General features: G+C 39.0%; 1 protein-coding gene across 4 annotated transcripts in view; it reads right to left on the bottom strand.

The window, feature by feature from the left end:
* The window catches only part of OLFM2 (olfactomedin 2), a 206,168-nt gene that overhangs the window by 95,195 nt on the left and 94,360 nt on the right, over positions 1-16,613 (bottom strand). For 2 of the 4 annotated variants that reach the window (XM_058171562.1, XM_058171563.1), the window contains exon 3: positions 13,609-13,744. In XM_058171562.1, the coding sequence (XP_058027545.1) occupies positions 13,609-13,744 (136 nt within the window). Of the gene's footprint in view, positions 1-13,608; positions 13,759-16,613 lie in introns of all 4 variants that reach the window. The other 2 variants (XM_058171561.1, XM_058171560.1) reach the window with 1 other exon arrangement.

The following is a 16,613-nucleotide window of genomic DNA, read 5'->3' as shown; positions in this document are numbered from 1 at the left end:
TTATCTTCTGGATTTTCAGAGAATGCTGGAATGGAAATTAATCAAATGGGTTGGCTTCACTTGAACCCCATCAAGGCAGCTTCCCCAAAAAACTTAACCAAAGTTAAAAAGAATCAAATTTCACAGCCTGATACATTCAGCCACCAGGTTTGTCACTTAACTAATGTGTATTAGCATAGTATTTAATAAAGATTTTTGTTAAATAACTAATTTGGATCACTTAAAAACTAAAGGCGTATTTACTGAAATATATGGTTAATCGAAAATCTCACCATGAAAGAACTCCAACCTTGCAAACAAGTAGGCCTAAGTTCCAGTACTCCCAACAAGTGGAAAGAAAAGGCTTTTTGTGAGATCACTAAGAATTAGTACAGATGTTTTATTTATTTATTTTATCACAACAATATACATAAGCATCACACAAAAAGATTATATAGTATATAAACATATATGTGAAGAAATATAAGGAGGAATAAGCATATATATATATATATATAAGAAGAAGAAAAAAGAAAAACAATAGGACAGGAATGGTAGGCACATTTGTGCTCTTATGCACGCCCCTTATGGTCCTCTTAGGAATGGGGTGAGGTCAATAGTAGAAAATTTTTGGTTAAAGCTTTTGGGATTATGGGAAGAGACCACAGAATCAGGTAAAGTGTTCCAAGCACTGATGATTCTGTTACAAAAGTCATATTTTCTGCAATCTAGATTAAAGCGATTAACATTAAGTTTAAATCTATTGGTTGCTCTTGTATTATTGCAATTAAAGCTGAAGTAGTCTTTAACAGGAAGGACATTACAATAGATGATTCTGTGAGTTAAGCTTAGGTCTTGTCGAAGGCGACAGAGTTCCAAGTTTTCTAAGCCTAGGATTTCAAGTCTGGTGGGATAGGGTATTTTATTGTTTTCAGAGGAATGGAGAACTCTTCTTGTAAAATATTTCTGGACACGTTCAATTGTATTGATGTCAGAGATGTGGTGAGGGTTCCAAACAGGTGAGCTGTATTCTAGAATTGGTCTAGCAAATGTTTTATATGCTCTGGTTAGTAGTGTGGTGTTTTTGGAAAAGAAGCTACGCAAAATTAGGTTTACAACTCTTAGAGCTTTTTTTGCTATGTAGTTGCAGTGGGCTTTGGCACTTAGATCATTTGACATGAAAACTCCAAGGTCTTTAACGGGATGGGGGTCATCTGTAAGGTAATGTCCATCTAGTATGTACTTAGTGTTTGGGTTCTTTTTTCCTATATGTAAGACTGAGCATTTGCTGGTTGAAATTTGGAGCTGCCAATTTTTAGACCAAGCGGTTAGATGATCAAGGTCGTTTTGAATGATAGAAGTATTGTCTGTGGTGTTAAATAGTTTGACATCATTAGCAAAGAGAACACAATTACTTGAGATGTGGTCACAAAGATCATTAATGTATAGTATAAAGAGTGTTGGTCCAAGGACGCTGCCTAGAGCAACGCCACTCTTGACAGGAACAGGATTTGATAAAGCATTGCCAATTTTGACCACTTGTTGTCTGTTAGACAGAAAAGCAGATATCCATTTGTGGAGGGGTCCTGAGCTGCCATAGGATGTTAGTTTTAGGAGAAGTTTATCATGTACTACTGAGTCAAAAGCTTTGCAGAAGTCTATGTAGATTGCATCTATTGATTTGCCTTGATCGAGATTTGAAGTCTATATGTTTTTGCAGTGGAGAAGTTGTAAGTTACATGATAATTTTTTCCTGAAACCAAATTGTTTATTAGAGAGTAGTTTGTTTGTTTCTAAGTGGAAGGTAATGGATTGGTTCATGATTGATTCCATAACTTTGCAGGTGACGCAGCACAGAGAGATTGGTCTGTAATTTTCAACTAAGCTGGGATCTCCTTTTTCTGAAGATTAGGATGACTGTGGCTAGTGACTAAAGTTTGGGAAGGGAACTGGTCGTGAAAGCTTTATCAAAGATTATGCTTAGGGGTTCTGCTATATTAGTGGAAAGTTTTTTTAAGAAGTATGCACATAGTCCATCGGGTCCAATAGATAGCGATGGTTTCAAGTTATGAAGAGCTTTTCCAACATTATCTTCTGTGAAATCTATATGTGTTAAGTCGTCATACTCATTGCTGGTATGATTTTGGAATGTTGGATATGTGTCATCACTGTTAACAAAAACTGAGCCAAAGAATATGTTGAAGAAGTTTACTTTAACTGTTTCGTCATTGCATTCTTTGCCATTAGAATCTTTTAGTGGTGGGATGGATCTTGAGTCTTTAAGTTTATTGTTCACAAAATTATAAAAGGCACGATTGGAATTTGTGCGCAGAAGGTCCTCTTCTTGCTTCGTGTGGTAATTTATGCATTCAGTTTTTATTTGGTTGCTTATATTTCTGTAGCGGTTTTTGAAATTTGCTACATAGCCTTTTTTGTTTCTTCTCCAGAGGGATTTTTTTTTGATTGAAGCTTTTTTATTGATATGGGTAGTTTGCTTTTCCTGATCATGGTGGTCGTTTGTGGTACGTAAAGTTTAATGACTCTATTTATTTCAAGTAGGAAAACTCTATAGTGGTCTTCAGCAGTTATACAGGTTGAGAACAGATTTTGCCAGTCCAGAGATGAGAGATCATTGTTTATAAGGTCGTAGTTGGCTTTTTTGAAGTTGTAGTTAGGAATGCTATTGTTATGACGATTTATGTAAGGGCGTATATTGAGACGAAAGTCAATTGTGCAGTGGTCGCTGTTGGAAAAGGTTCTTTAATTTATAGTTCATAGATTGAGTTTGTGTTGTTGCAGAAGATGAGGTCAAGGTAATTGTTGAGTCTTGTATTGTTAGTTACAAGTTGTTCAAGACCTAGGTTTGTAACAGTTTTGTATAGTGTAGTATGGATTGGATCAGTTGTACATTCATTAGTTATCCAGTTAATAAGAGGTAGATTTAGGTCACCCAGGAAGATGAGAGGATATGGGCAAGAGGTAGCCGATGTTAGCAGTGAGGTTAACATATTTGCACGAGTCAGGGGCTCTGTAGCACAGTAAGAATCGAAGTGTGGTGTTAAGGGATAAGTCGCATACAATAGTTTCAGGAAGAGGTAGATGTAGTCCAAAGGTTTGTTTAAGCAGGTTCTGACCAGTTCTGGGGAACCGGTAGCAGAAATTTTGAGTAGTTCGGAGAACCGGTAGTAAAAATTCTGACTGGCCCTGCCCCCATCTATTCTCTGCCTCACAAGTCCCAGCTGATCGGGAGGAAATGGGGATTTTACAGTATCCTCCCCCTGCCACGCCCACCAAGCCACACCCACCAAGCCATGCCATACTCACCATACTCACAGAACTGATAGTAAAAAAATTTGAAACCCACCACTGGTGTAGTCCTCAATTTACAACACAACTGAACCCAAAATTTATATTGCTAAGTGAGAAATTTGTTAAGTGAGTTTTGCCCTGTTTTATAACTTTTCTCACCACAATTGTTAAGTGAATCACTGAAGTTCTTAAATTAGTAACACGGTTGTTAAGTGAATCTGGCTTCCCCATTGACTTTGCTTGTCAGAAGGGTGCAAAAGAGGATCACGTAGCTCCGGGACACTACAACTGTCATAAATGTGAGTCAGTTGTCAAGCATCCAAATGTAAATCACATGACCATGGGGGATGCTGCAATAGTCATGTGTGAAAAATGGCCATAAGTCACTTCTTTCAGTGCCATTGTTAACTTTGAATGGTCACTAAATGGCTTGGGACCAGATCATCTGAGGGACCATCTCTTGCTAGTCACATCTACCGTCTCCTAAGGAGATACATCTGGAGGGACCAAGAAGAAGGACCTTCACCATGGTGGCTCCCTCTCTCTGGAACATCATCTCCCCCCCCCCGAGATTAGACTGGCCATCACTCTAACACTCTTTTGCAAAGCCCTGAGGCCGTGATTCTACTAGCAAGCCTGGGGAACCCAGAGTGGGATGGAGCCCATTAAATGGCTAGTATGAATGTGTGTTGTCACCGGGGTGAGGTGTTGGGAGTTATTATTTTTATTTATATTGTGTTTTTATGTCTTTGTAATCTGCCAAGTCACCATGTGTGAGCAGGCAGCAATATAACTTTTCTAAATAAAAATAAAATAAAAATAAATTAAGGGTTATAAGTCAAGGACTACCTGTAGAGTGTACATATACTTTTTAAAAATTGTACTTTTAAAATGCTTTTAAAAGTTAAAAAAAGAGCCTCTGACAATCAGGCAACTCAGCTGGGATCATCAGAGCTTTTTAAAAGCATTTTTTTACAACCTCTTTGGCTGAAAAAATGCTTTGAAAAGTAAAAAAAAAGGTTCTGACGATTGCATGGCTTAGCTGTGATCATCAGAGCCTTTTTTTACCTTTTAAAAGCATTTTTTACAATCTATTCGGCCAAATAGATTGTGAAAAATGCTTTTAAAAGTAAAAAAAAAAAAGGGTCTGATGATCGCGTGGCTCAGCTGGGCATGGGCAGGGGGGGAGGGATTTTTGCTACCCGTTCTCCATCGCTACCAGATCAGTCGATCCGGTCCGAACCGGGAGCATTTCACCCCTGCACAGAGGGTTTGGGAGGCCTGGAGATACTCCTGGAGGCTGGGGAGGGCAAAAAGTAGTTTTAAAAGTTAAAAAAAAAAAAGACTACTTCAGCTTCAATCGCAACAATACACGAGCACACAATAGATTTAAACTTAATGTGAACCACTCCAGTCTTGATTGTAGAAAATATGACTTCAGTAACAGAGTTGTTAATACTTGGAATGCACTACCAGACTCTGTGGTCTCTTTCCAAAATCCCCAAAGCTTTAACCAGAAACTATCTACTATTGACCTCACCCCATTCCTAAGAGGTCTGTAAGGGGCGTGCATAAGGGCACCAGCGTGCCTACCCTTCCTGTCCTAATGTTCCCTTTGATTGTAACCAATTCGTATGGTTATTTCATGCTTATACTTATATATACTGTTGTGTTTGACAAATAAATAAATAAATAAAATAAACACTTTTTTTTCTTATTTACTTCTTTGAAATCTTGGTGCGTCTTATACACCAGTGCTTCTTATAGTCCGAAAAATACGGCATTTGCCTTCCACTCTGTTTTTCCTGCTTAAACATTCCTTAAGCTTCTCCTATCCATTGACAAAGACCTTCCTACAATATCTCAGCTGCTAAGCTTTGGGTTTAAGTGATCAGTAGAGCTGAAATTGCTCTCCTAGTCTAAACTGGAAAGGCAGCCTTTAAAGCTCCCTTGTCTGTTGAGAACATTAGCTGCTTTTCCCTCCTGTCCCTATTAGGGAGACTCAGAGTGTGCGAGAGAGGTGCTGTCAATGGCTGACTACTTCGGTATTGATGGTGTGTAGTCGTGACTGTTCCAGCAGCAGAAGATTCAGCACACTCTGTTGGGCAGCTTCTCCCTATCCGGCGTTTTCAGCCACATTAATTGAGCCTGAACTGCCAGACAGGGACCATATGCTGTGGTCACCTCCACGCTTTGAGAATCTCCTTCTGCAGCTTGAAATAAGCCCAAGGAAGCAAGCCACAATGGCAGAGAAAGGCAATGACTATAGTAATGGTAGGAAAGTACTAATCATGCAGAGCAGAAGTCAAAGAAGAGAAAGATTTTTTTTTAAATGTACAGGTAGTCCTTCACTTACAACCCCAATTGAGCCCAAAATTTATGTTGCTAAGAGAGACGTTTGTTAAGTGAGTTAAATTTCATTTTATGAAATTTCTTGCCACAGTTCTTGTAAAGCTGCAGTTGTAAAGTTTGTGACACAGTTGCTAAGTGAAACCGGTTTCCCCATTGACCTTGCTTGTTAGGAAGTCACAAAAGGGGATCACATGATCCCGGGACACTGGAACCATCATAAATGTGAGTTTGTCGCCAACGGTCTGAATTTTGATCATGGGACCGTGGGGATGCTACAACGGTCTTAAGTCTTATTCCACCAGACTTGATATCCTGGGTCTAGAAAACTTGGAACTTGGTCGCCTTCAACAGGACCTGGGTTTAGCTCATAGAATCATCCGTTGTAATGTCCTTCCTGCCAATGACTACTTCAGTTTCAACTACAATAACACAAGAGCTACCAACAGATTTAAACTTAACGTCAACCGCACCAGTTTAGATTGCAGAAAACACGATTTCTGTAACAAAATGATCTATGCTTGGAATGCATTACCTGACTTTGTGGTCTCTTCTCATAACCCCAAAAGCTTTATTAAAAATCTATCCACTGTTGACCTCACCACTTTCCTAAGAGGACTCTAAGGGGCGTGCATAAGAGCACAAATGTGCCTACCGTTCCTGTCCTATTGTTTCTTCCCCTATATATATATATATATGCTTATACTACCTTGTTTCTCCTCATATATATGTTTATATATTATATAATCTTTTGTGTTATGCTTGTGTATATTGTTATGACAAAATTAAATAAATAAATAAATAAAGTCTGAAAAAGGTCATAAATCACTTTTTTTTCAGTGATGTTGTAACTTTGAACAGTCACTAAATGAACTGTTGTAAGTCGAGAACTACCTGTATTTACAAAGGTTAACATAAACTAAAAGTGATAAAAAGATATGTAGAAAGGAAGCTAAGTATGCAAACCAGGATGGTATGATTTATCGATCGTGGCAATGTGCCTGTGTGTGCATGCAGGCAGACATATTTCATATTGTGCATGCATTTCTAACAGGGGTTTATTATCTGGAAACCTTCTATGCATCTAAAACAAATCTACAACAAGGCCTCCCCCAACCCTCCAGAATGGGGAGAGTCCAACTCCCATCATCCTCAGCATTTCTGCTTTCTTCTCTGTGAACCTCTTATGGCTCTCCCAAACTGCTCTGTTGATTTCTTGTGCAAAGGCTAAGACCAGATGTAATATCAAGTTGTAACAAGTATTTAATATTTTATTAGCTCATTCATATTTTACTTTATTTATTGAAATATTATTCTTGAATAACCCCTCAGCTCTTTTATATGATGATTACAGGGCAGTAATTTGTCTTGGCTTTGAATGGAGAAACACTCTTGGGCTTTATGTTACGCTTGGCAACATATTTTATCGCTTTTACCATTCAGACATATTTTTCAATGCTTTCACGTAAGGCAGAATGCAAAAAGATCAGAAATATATCGCTCCCTTCTCTTCCCTTTCCTCCCAAGTAAAGTCAGAAATAGGGATTGTGTGACATTTTATTAACCTGCATTATTTATTTCTTGAGATTTTTGAGTCAAACATCTCGAGAAATATATACTGTATATATATAATATAATATATATATATTAGACTCCAGACCCCCTAAGATCTCTGAATGAAATTGCAGTTGAGCTGCTCTATAGTCAAGACAATGGCTGCTGGATTAGGAAGAAGAGAAGACACTAATAGAGACATCAAGATTTGAATTTGAAAGTCTGGGCAGTCTACATATAGCTACAAATAGACTAAGTCCAACCTCTCCTGAATCTCATTAACTCTTACCCAGCACCAAAATAGTGCTAATGATTAGTTGAATATAATTGTGTGCGTAGGCATGAGCAATAAAGCAGTTTACTTGGAACTTTCATGTTGTCCTGGTCTTTCATGCCATTCATGACATGTCCCCACAGTCACATGATCGCAATTCAAGTGCTTGGCAACTGGCTTTATGGGAGAGACACAATCCCCCTGTCACCTGATTACCCTTTGCAACTTTCATTGTTAGCATCTGACAAACAAAATCAATGGGGAAGCTAGCAGGAGGGCACAAATGGCAATCATGCGACATCATTCCTAACAACCTTGCAGGATTCGCTTAATGACAGCAACCAGAAGTGCTGCAACTGCTGTCATAAGTCGATGCGATCATGTGACGTTACCATTGTTAAGTGATGAGTACCTGTATAGATATTTCCATCTCCGTACCAGCCCAAATTATGAATGATTATATCTGCATTGTATTCAGTCTGTTTGTTTGCCTACATGGCCCAGATTGTCTACTCGACTGGCCCCTCGGAATCTCAAACTGGAATTCCTCCCAACTTCTCTCATTTAAAAACCTTGGAACCAAAATCTGAATTTTCTATTCACTGCATTCCAAGCCATTTCCCCCAAATAGGTTATGAATGACATGACAACCATTTGTTCTTTCAAGAGACATCATGTAACTAGCAGGGAATTGCACAGTTGGCCTGACTGGGAGTTAGACTTTGGTTTTAGTGTAGTTATTGTGAGAAGATATTTTAGTTGTCTTCATACGCTATGCTTCATCAGATTACACATAGGTTTAGCAGATGCATTGAAATATGATGCTGTTATTTTATTATTGTACATCACATCAGTGTATTATGATTCCTTGTATTATATCTATCCATCAATGGGTTAATTTTTAACTAGATTAAGTGTTTTGGGTAAATGAATCCAGTCTATAAAGAGCTGGATACCACAAGTTGCTATAAAGAAAATGAAAACTTTCATTACATGGGGGAAAAAACCCGCTTATACTTTGTTAATATTAAATCTATTTGTCAATTTCTCTGTTTTCTAATGTTTATCTCACACAAATGAAAGAAACTGCAGGAAATCCTCAACTTATGAACACAATGAGCCCAAAATTTATGTTGCTAAGTGAGAAACTTGTTAAGTGAGTTTTGCCCCATTTTATGATTTTTCTTGGCACATTTGTTAACTGAATCAATGCAATTGTTAAATTAGTAACACGGTTGTTAAGTGAATCTGGTTTCCCTATTGACTTTGCTTGTCAGAAAATTGCAAAAGGTGATCACATGACCCTGGGACCCTGCAACCGTCATAAATGTGAATCAGTTTTGAAGCATCCAAATATAAATGATGTAACCATGGGGAAGTTGCAGTGGTCATAAGTGTAAAAAAATGATCCTAAGTCATTTTTTTCAGTACTGTTGTAACTTGAAATGGTCACTAAATGAACTGTTGTAAGTCGAGGACTACCTGTATTTTGACTTTAACTGTTAGATTTTTTTTTTTAATGGGCTTGACACAATGCAATCTAAAACTGTACCCGATCAGATCCCAACTTCGATCCAGAGGTTCTCTTTCACTTCACCCTCCTCAGGGTGCCGTCAGTCAAACAATGCCGACTGGCGGCCCCCAGGGGGAGGGCCTTCTCTGTGGGGGCTCCAGCCCTATGGAATGAGTTGCCTCCGGGGTTGCGTCAACTCCCCGACCTCCGGTCCTTTAAACGCGAGCTCAAGACTTTCTTATTCCACTGTGCGGGGCTAGCTTGATGAAATTTTAAGTGGGGTTTTAGGATTGTTTTATTTTAGTTTTAATCTTAATTGGCCATTTTATAATCAGTTTTTTAATATGCTTTTTAATTTTGTCTATGTGTATGTTGTTTTTACTTGGCTGTGCACCGCCCTGAATCCTTCGGGAGAAGGGAGGTATAAAAATCTAATAAATCATCACCATCACCATCACCATCACCATCATCATCAAAGTAAACTGGTCCACGGTTAAAAGGTCACCCACATTTTCCTCCTCCCCATGCCTTTTCTTTCCCCTGTTTTTTTATGATCTTCCCTGATGAATAATTCTTGGAAAGATTGAAAATTGTCAGTCTGGCTGAATAAATAAAGGTATCACCCTTCATTTTTCCTCTCTATTGCGTTTTATGAGAAAATAGAATCTCGCTCACTGCAGCCGCAGTTTTCAACTACCGCTAGATTTCTGCTTGAACTTTTATTCGGAAAAGAAAAGGAAAGGATGAAACCCCAAAGATACACAACATGAGGGGTCTTTTTTCTTTCTGTGTAGCTTGGTTCTCTTCTTCTTGGAGGGGGCTAAGGTCTGTCCATTGGTTGGGTACAGTGGTGGGTTTGAATTTTTTTTTTACTACTGGTTCTGTGGGTGTGGCTTGGTTGGGCGTGGCATGGCTTGGTGGGCATGGCTTGTTGAACGTGGCAGGGGAAGGATACTGTAAAATCTCCATTTCCACCACACTCCAGCGGAAGGTTACTGCAAAAATCCCCATTTCCTCCCAATCAGCTGGGACTTGGGAGGCAGAGGATAAATGGGGGCGGGGCCAGTTAGAATTTTTATTACCGGTTCTCCGAACTACTCAAAATTTCCGCTACCGGTTTTCCAGAACTGGTCAGAAGCTGCTGAAACCCACCTCTGGTTGTATTGTGTTGGATGGGACACAGCACGTACTGTATATTCTGCTTGCAATTAATTAGGTAGGTCGGCAATTCTTTACCCATCAAAAGAGGCTCCCCTTTCTCTGCTTGATAGGAATAACAGTTTCCCTTCCTGCTGCAATTATTATTTACTTAATTCCAGTCCATGACCAGAAGACTAAAAAAGATCAAGCCTCCTTTATTTTTCCTCTCTCTGTTCCACCTGTTTTAATCTTTATAACCTCTTGTCGACATGCTTAATTTCTTCTCCTCAAACACTCACTTTCTCTATGTCATAAGAGGGTCAACCAATTAATCCTCATTGCTGCTACCTCAAGGACTCCACTATTAAAGACTGAAACGTCTAGAAATTTAATTTCTTTCCCTTCCTCTTGTTCTTATATAGGCCAAGGCAGGCGTGCATCCCTTCACCAAGTGGCCCTATTCTGGCCCAATGCTGAAGCTTTCGAAGCTAGGCGAAAGCTGAGGCGAAGTTCAACACGATTCCCTGGTGAAAAGACCCATAGTAATTGCAACAGTAAATTGGCATGATCCTTATTTGGCTAATAAATACTTTATTTGCACGTGCAAAGTCAATGGGAAGCAGTCTCCCCTTGGTAATGAGATTTTTAAGGCAATTAATCTTGAGGAAAGGGAATTTACTGCTCATCCTGCCGTGCGGCCGGCTGCCGCTGCTCCGCCAGGAACCATAAAGGCCCCATTTGCATCTCATTAAAGAGAAGAAGGTGAGACAAAAGAAGCTCCCTGACTTCTCCCTTGCATCCTAAGAGCCAAAGCTGCCTTTTGAGGAAGGAAGAAAAAAAAATGTAGCACCACTCACAGGAGGGATCAAAGACTTCAGCTTCCAGCCCGTCTAATATGAATAAAGGGGCAGGGGTGGAATTCAGTGATGAAAAAAAGGCAGAAGAGAGTCATTTTTCAAGTTCTTTGATATGTTTTAGTTCTCTAACTGGTACTCGTGACGCTAAATCTGTTCTTCAATATGTTGATGGTCCATTTGCAAATACCTTATTCCAAACTCTGTCTGGCAATAGCACTTAGACTTATATATACCGCTCCACAGTGCTTTGCAGCCCTGTCTGAGCAGTTTACAGCATCAGCATATTGGCCCCAACAATCTGGGTCCTCATTTTACCCACCTCGGAAGGATGGAAGCAGTGGTGGGTTTCAAATTATTTTTCTACCGGTTCTGTGGGTGTGGCTTGGTGGGCATTACAGGAAGGATACTGTAAAATCTCCATTCCCTCCCCATTCCAGGGGAAGGATACTGTAAAATCTCCATTTCCTCCTCACTCCAGGGGAAGGTTACTGCAAAATCCCCATTTCCTCCCGATCAGCTGGGACTCAGGAGGCAGAAAATACATGGGAGCAGGGCCAGTCAGAATTTTTACTACCGGTTCTCTGAACTACTCAAAATTTCTGCTACTGGTTCTCTAGAACAGGTCAGAACCTGCTGAAACCCATCTCTGGATGGAAGGCTGAGTCAACCTTGAGCCTGGTGAGATTCGAACTGCCAAACTGCAGACAGCCGGCAGTCAGCAGAATTAGCCTGCAGTACTGCAGTCATGGTAGTGCTGTGGTCTGAAAGTTAAATTAGGACCAAAGAAACCCAGATTCAAAGTTCAGCTTAGCCCTGAAGCTCATTGGGTGACTTGGAGCTATGTATAATCTCTATAGCCTAAACTACTTTTCTCCCTTTTGGGGAGAATAAAAATGGGGAGGGGTGCCTTGCGTTTTATCCAGAAAGGCAACTGCAGATAGAGTCATGTCATTAGCATTGTTTAACATCTACATGAAGTTGCTGGGTGAGGTCATTCAACATTTTGGGGTGAGGTATCATTAATATGCTGAAGATACTAAGCTTTATAATTATACCTTAGATTGCCTGAGTGATGCCATAGAGGTTGTATCTCAGTCCCTTGAGGCTGTGGGGGGTGGTGAGGCTGGATGGGGAGCAACAGGCTTAAGTTCAACCCCAAGCAAGGCAGAGTAGCTCTAGGGTTTTGGATCTCCTGGTTCCAGGGACCTTCCATCTTTGGTTCTGAATGGACTGGCACAGCTCAAGACAGACCCAGGGTGCCATCCAGAAATTCTTCCGGACTTACAGCTCCTGTTGAATGAGCAGGTGGCAGCCATGGCTGGGGCAGCCTTTACACAATGGTGTGTCAATTATGCCCATTCCTGAACCCACTCACAGTTACTTATGGCCATGTGACCTCCAGACTGGACTATTACTCTTCATTTGGAAGTTTCAACTGGTGCAGAAAGCATAGGCACTGGTGCTGGTTATTCAGTGCATGTGACATCACTGCTCCCCAATTGTCCTATCTGATACAGCAGGAGGGACCTGCTCTGGGTACCATTAGCTAAAGAACGTTGGCCATTGGCAGAGCCTTTTCTCCAGTGGCATTTTGAAACACCATCTCCCTATCTATTCAACAATACAATCAAAATTATGATTATCACTGTGTCATCATTATCATTATCATCACTATTGTCACTTAGCGAAACCATTGTGAGCTAGAATTTGCAAAGTCCAAGAGATTGTCAAATGGGAATATATGCACAGTTGATACAGCCAGAACAGGTGGCTCTAGGAATGCCAGCAACAGCATGAAGCCAGTCATACCCAGTGTTGTGTAACGATTAGGGTACGTAATAAGGAGCGGTTGAAGTTTTCATCACAACGAAAAATCTTTCCTAGATGATGGGGTGCTCTTCACAACCACATGAATGTGCTTTCATTTAATCTGTGAGCTACGATTCAAGTATACCAGCATATTTTGCACTTTCTTCATTACTAGTATTTTAATTTAGCAACAAAGTCAGCAATTAGCACTTAACTCAAATTTAATGTGGCACAAGTGAAGGAAAGAGATATGTGAATTTCCCTGGTGTTGTTATCAAAAAAGGAAAATTTTAATAGATGGCTAAAACATTAGTCAAATCCTGGTCCTGAACTAGTGTTTTGGGTAGAGGGTTTCTGCCCAATAAAGGAAGTCTTAGTTTGATGGCAAGATCCTTTCTCCTTCATAATCAGGTACTGAAGAATATTTTTTAATGACCATGAGTGAATGATTTTGAGGATATAATGTCGGGAGGGCACTTCAAACTCAGTTTAAGAAATGTCTTCTATAAATGACACCAAGATTTTAGGGTAGATCAGGCCTACAGGCCACACAGATCAGAAGTTTTGCTCTGTTTAGATTGGATCGTAACTACCACTCCCCAGGTTTGGGGGATAATAACTTCTGTTCATCAGGCCTCAGTTGGATTTCACCAGATCTTAATCCCCAATCTTATAAAAATCAGGAATAAATCCCCAGCAGTTGTGAATGAAGTGGAGAAAAAGGAGAACAGGAAAAGAGTGGGGCATGCTGGTACCCCTAACAAATCTAAAGGCTCCCACTGCTTAAGCCACCTTCTCCCACAGATAGGAAACACTTTGCTTACTTTCTCCATGAGCTGCCGTAGTTGCCGGCTGCGCAAGTCTCGTGAGCAGGTGCCCTGAACAGGGATGACTGCTGTGCACAGACATTTGCCATCGGGAGCCTGAGCTGACGTATAGACCTGCCAACCTTCATCTGGGCTTTGGAAGAGAGTCTGTGGAGAGAAAGAAAGCAGATAACATTGAATATAAAGGTTGCGGAGCTTGCAATCCGAAAGGGTGGCCCTTTGTGTTGATATTAGACTGCTAAACTAGTTGTAGCATTGTGACTTCTAAATAGGAAGTTCAAGAGGCTTTAAATTGGCATTTTGGCAATGTCACAGTTGTTCATGGGACAATAAACATTGAACAATTCAAGGTCAAAGTACCTGGAATCAGGTATAGGGCTCCCTGCAAATATTACTTCTGCTACTATAACTATTCTCACCAACGGGTAAAAGACAAAAAGATCCTCACAAAGGATCTTGTGATCATGTATCATGAAGTAAACTGGTAAGTAACCATAGTTGACCCAGCACATCCTGGAAGATTCTGAATTAATCTAGAGCAGCGTTTCTTAAACTGTTGGTTCTCAGGATTTCTTCCCATTTTTAAAAATCCTAGAGGACCCCAAAAGAGATTTTGTTTGTATGGATTATATTGCTCAAAATAAAATACTTTTTATAATTAATTATAAAGCATTCATAAATATTTATTTATTGAATCATGCACAAATAACAATAATAAAACCATTCAATACTAATGTACCATATTTTTGCTCCATAAGACACACTTCCCCCTCCCCCAAATGTGGGTGGAAATGTCTGTGAGTCTTATGGAGCGAATATTGCAGCCAGGCTATGGTGGTGAGGTCCTTTTACAGAGCTGAACCCCGCCGGAGTGCAGGAGTCAATAGGCAGAGCTGGCACATGAGAGGACACCTATCTGTGGTCCTCTCAGGCTCTGCCTCCTGCCCTCACTACACTGCTGCTCCACATTAGGTGCTCCATATTCACAGTGAGGCGGCGCTCCATATTCATATTTTTTTTTCTTGTTTTCCTCCTCTAAACCTAGGTGTGTCTTATGGTCAGGTGCATCTTATAGTGCGAAAAATATGGTAAATAAAATATTCATAAAATATTGTAACAAATAAATAATAATCGGACAAATGTGCCAGCCTTATCAGCAGCAGAGGAAAAAGAGTGAAAATTATATGCATGATTCTTATTTATTGTTTTAATGTTTTATATGGCATTTTAATTGTATGACTGCAAGCCATCTAGAGTCACCTCAGTGAGATGGACAGCATAGAAGTTTAATAAATAAATTTTAAAAAACCTGAAGAAATCAAGATGCCCTAAGGGAAAAAAAACATCAAGAATCTGGATGAAGATTACTACAAATACCTGGGCACCCTTCAAGATGACAACATCAAGCACCCTTGATGTCAAGAAGGTTAGAAGTGAATACATCATGAGAGTGAAAAAAATTTAAAGTCCAAACTCAGCAGAGAAAATATTATCAAGGCAATTAACACCTGGACAATTCTAGTCATTAGAGACATAACTGGACTCAAGCAGAACTAAAAGTCCTGGATAGGAAGACCAGAAAAATAATGCCAATTAGCTTAACAGAGAAGTTAAAACTTTCATCCTCAGATTCAGGATTCCTACATATACCAAGTAACTTGGACTGGATCTCTGCTTTCACTGATAGAAATTATTACACTAGAAGAAAGAGTATCAATGATGGAATTGATGGAGGGAATTAAGAAACAAAAGAATGGTAAAATACCAGGACCAGATGGAACTATAAAAAATGTTGCAAGGTGTATTAAGCAATGTAATCTTACAAGTATTTAACGACTTATTATTAAAAGCCAAAATTCCGAATTCGTGGACAGAAGCATATATAACCCTTATACCAAAAGAAGAATTGGATCTACAACAAATAAAGAATTATAGACCAATTCCATTATTAAATGCGGATTACAAAATTTTTGCATCAATCATGGCTGAAAGATTGAAGAGATTATTAAATGAATTTATACATCCGGATCAGAATGGCTTTCTACCTAAAAGACAGATTAGAGATAATATGCGAATTATATTGAATACATTGGAATACTATGAAGCACATCCAGAAAAGCAAATGGTGTTGTTATTTTTGGATGCGCAGAAAGCGTTTGATAATGTGAATTGGCAATTTATGAATACACAATTGAAAATGATGGACTTTGGGGATAGATTTATAAATATGGTTAAAACTATATATAAAGACCAATCGGCAAAAGTGAATGGCAAATCACTTTCGCCATTCACCGAATCAATCGGTGAATGGTGAAATGACAGAAAAAGTAGATATTAGAAAATAAACTAGACAAGGATGTCCATTATCTCCATTGTTATTATGTTGACATTAGAAATTTTAAACAGAAAGATAAGACAACATAAAGAAATAAAAGGAATGAAAGGAATGAAAATCAAAAAAGAAGAATATAAACTACAAGCATTTGCAGATGATTTAATATTTATTATGGAAGAACCAACAAAAACAGGTCCAAAGTTAATTGAGCAAATAGAGAAACATGGAGAAGTAGCAGGATTGAAAATAAATAAAGACAAAAATCATAGTTAAAAATATGAGAGAAAAACAAAAAAAAAAGCAATTAATGGAGAAGTTAGACATTCAAATAGTGAAGAAAATGAAATACTTGGGTATTCAATTAACTTCAAGGTGTGTAACAGTGAAGGAAGACAATTACTACAAACTGAGAAATCAAATTGAAATAGACTTGGAGAAATGGAAAAACCTGCAATTATCACTAATGGGAAGAATAACATTAATTAAAATGAATATACTACCAAGAATTTTGTGTTTTTTTCAAACAATACCAATAAAGTTGGAGAAAAAATATTTTGATTACAATAAACATAAATGGACTTAATTTATCTACCAAAAGAAGGAAAATATTTCATAAATTAGAGACATTAAAATTTGATATAATCTGTTTACAAGAAGTACATATCAA

Source organism: Ahaetulla prasina, chromosome 2, assembly GCF_028640845.1.
Source record: "Ahaetulla prasina isolate Xishuangbanna chromosome 2, ASM2864084v1, whole genome shotgun sequence".
Classification (NCBI taxonomy): domain Eukaryota; kingdom Metazoa; phylum Chordata; class Lepidosauria; order Squamata; family Colubridae; genus Ahaetulla; species Ahaetulla prasina.
Note: the sequence above shows the minus strand (reverse complement) of the source record. Positions and strands in the feature narration are given on the sequence as shown.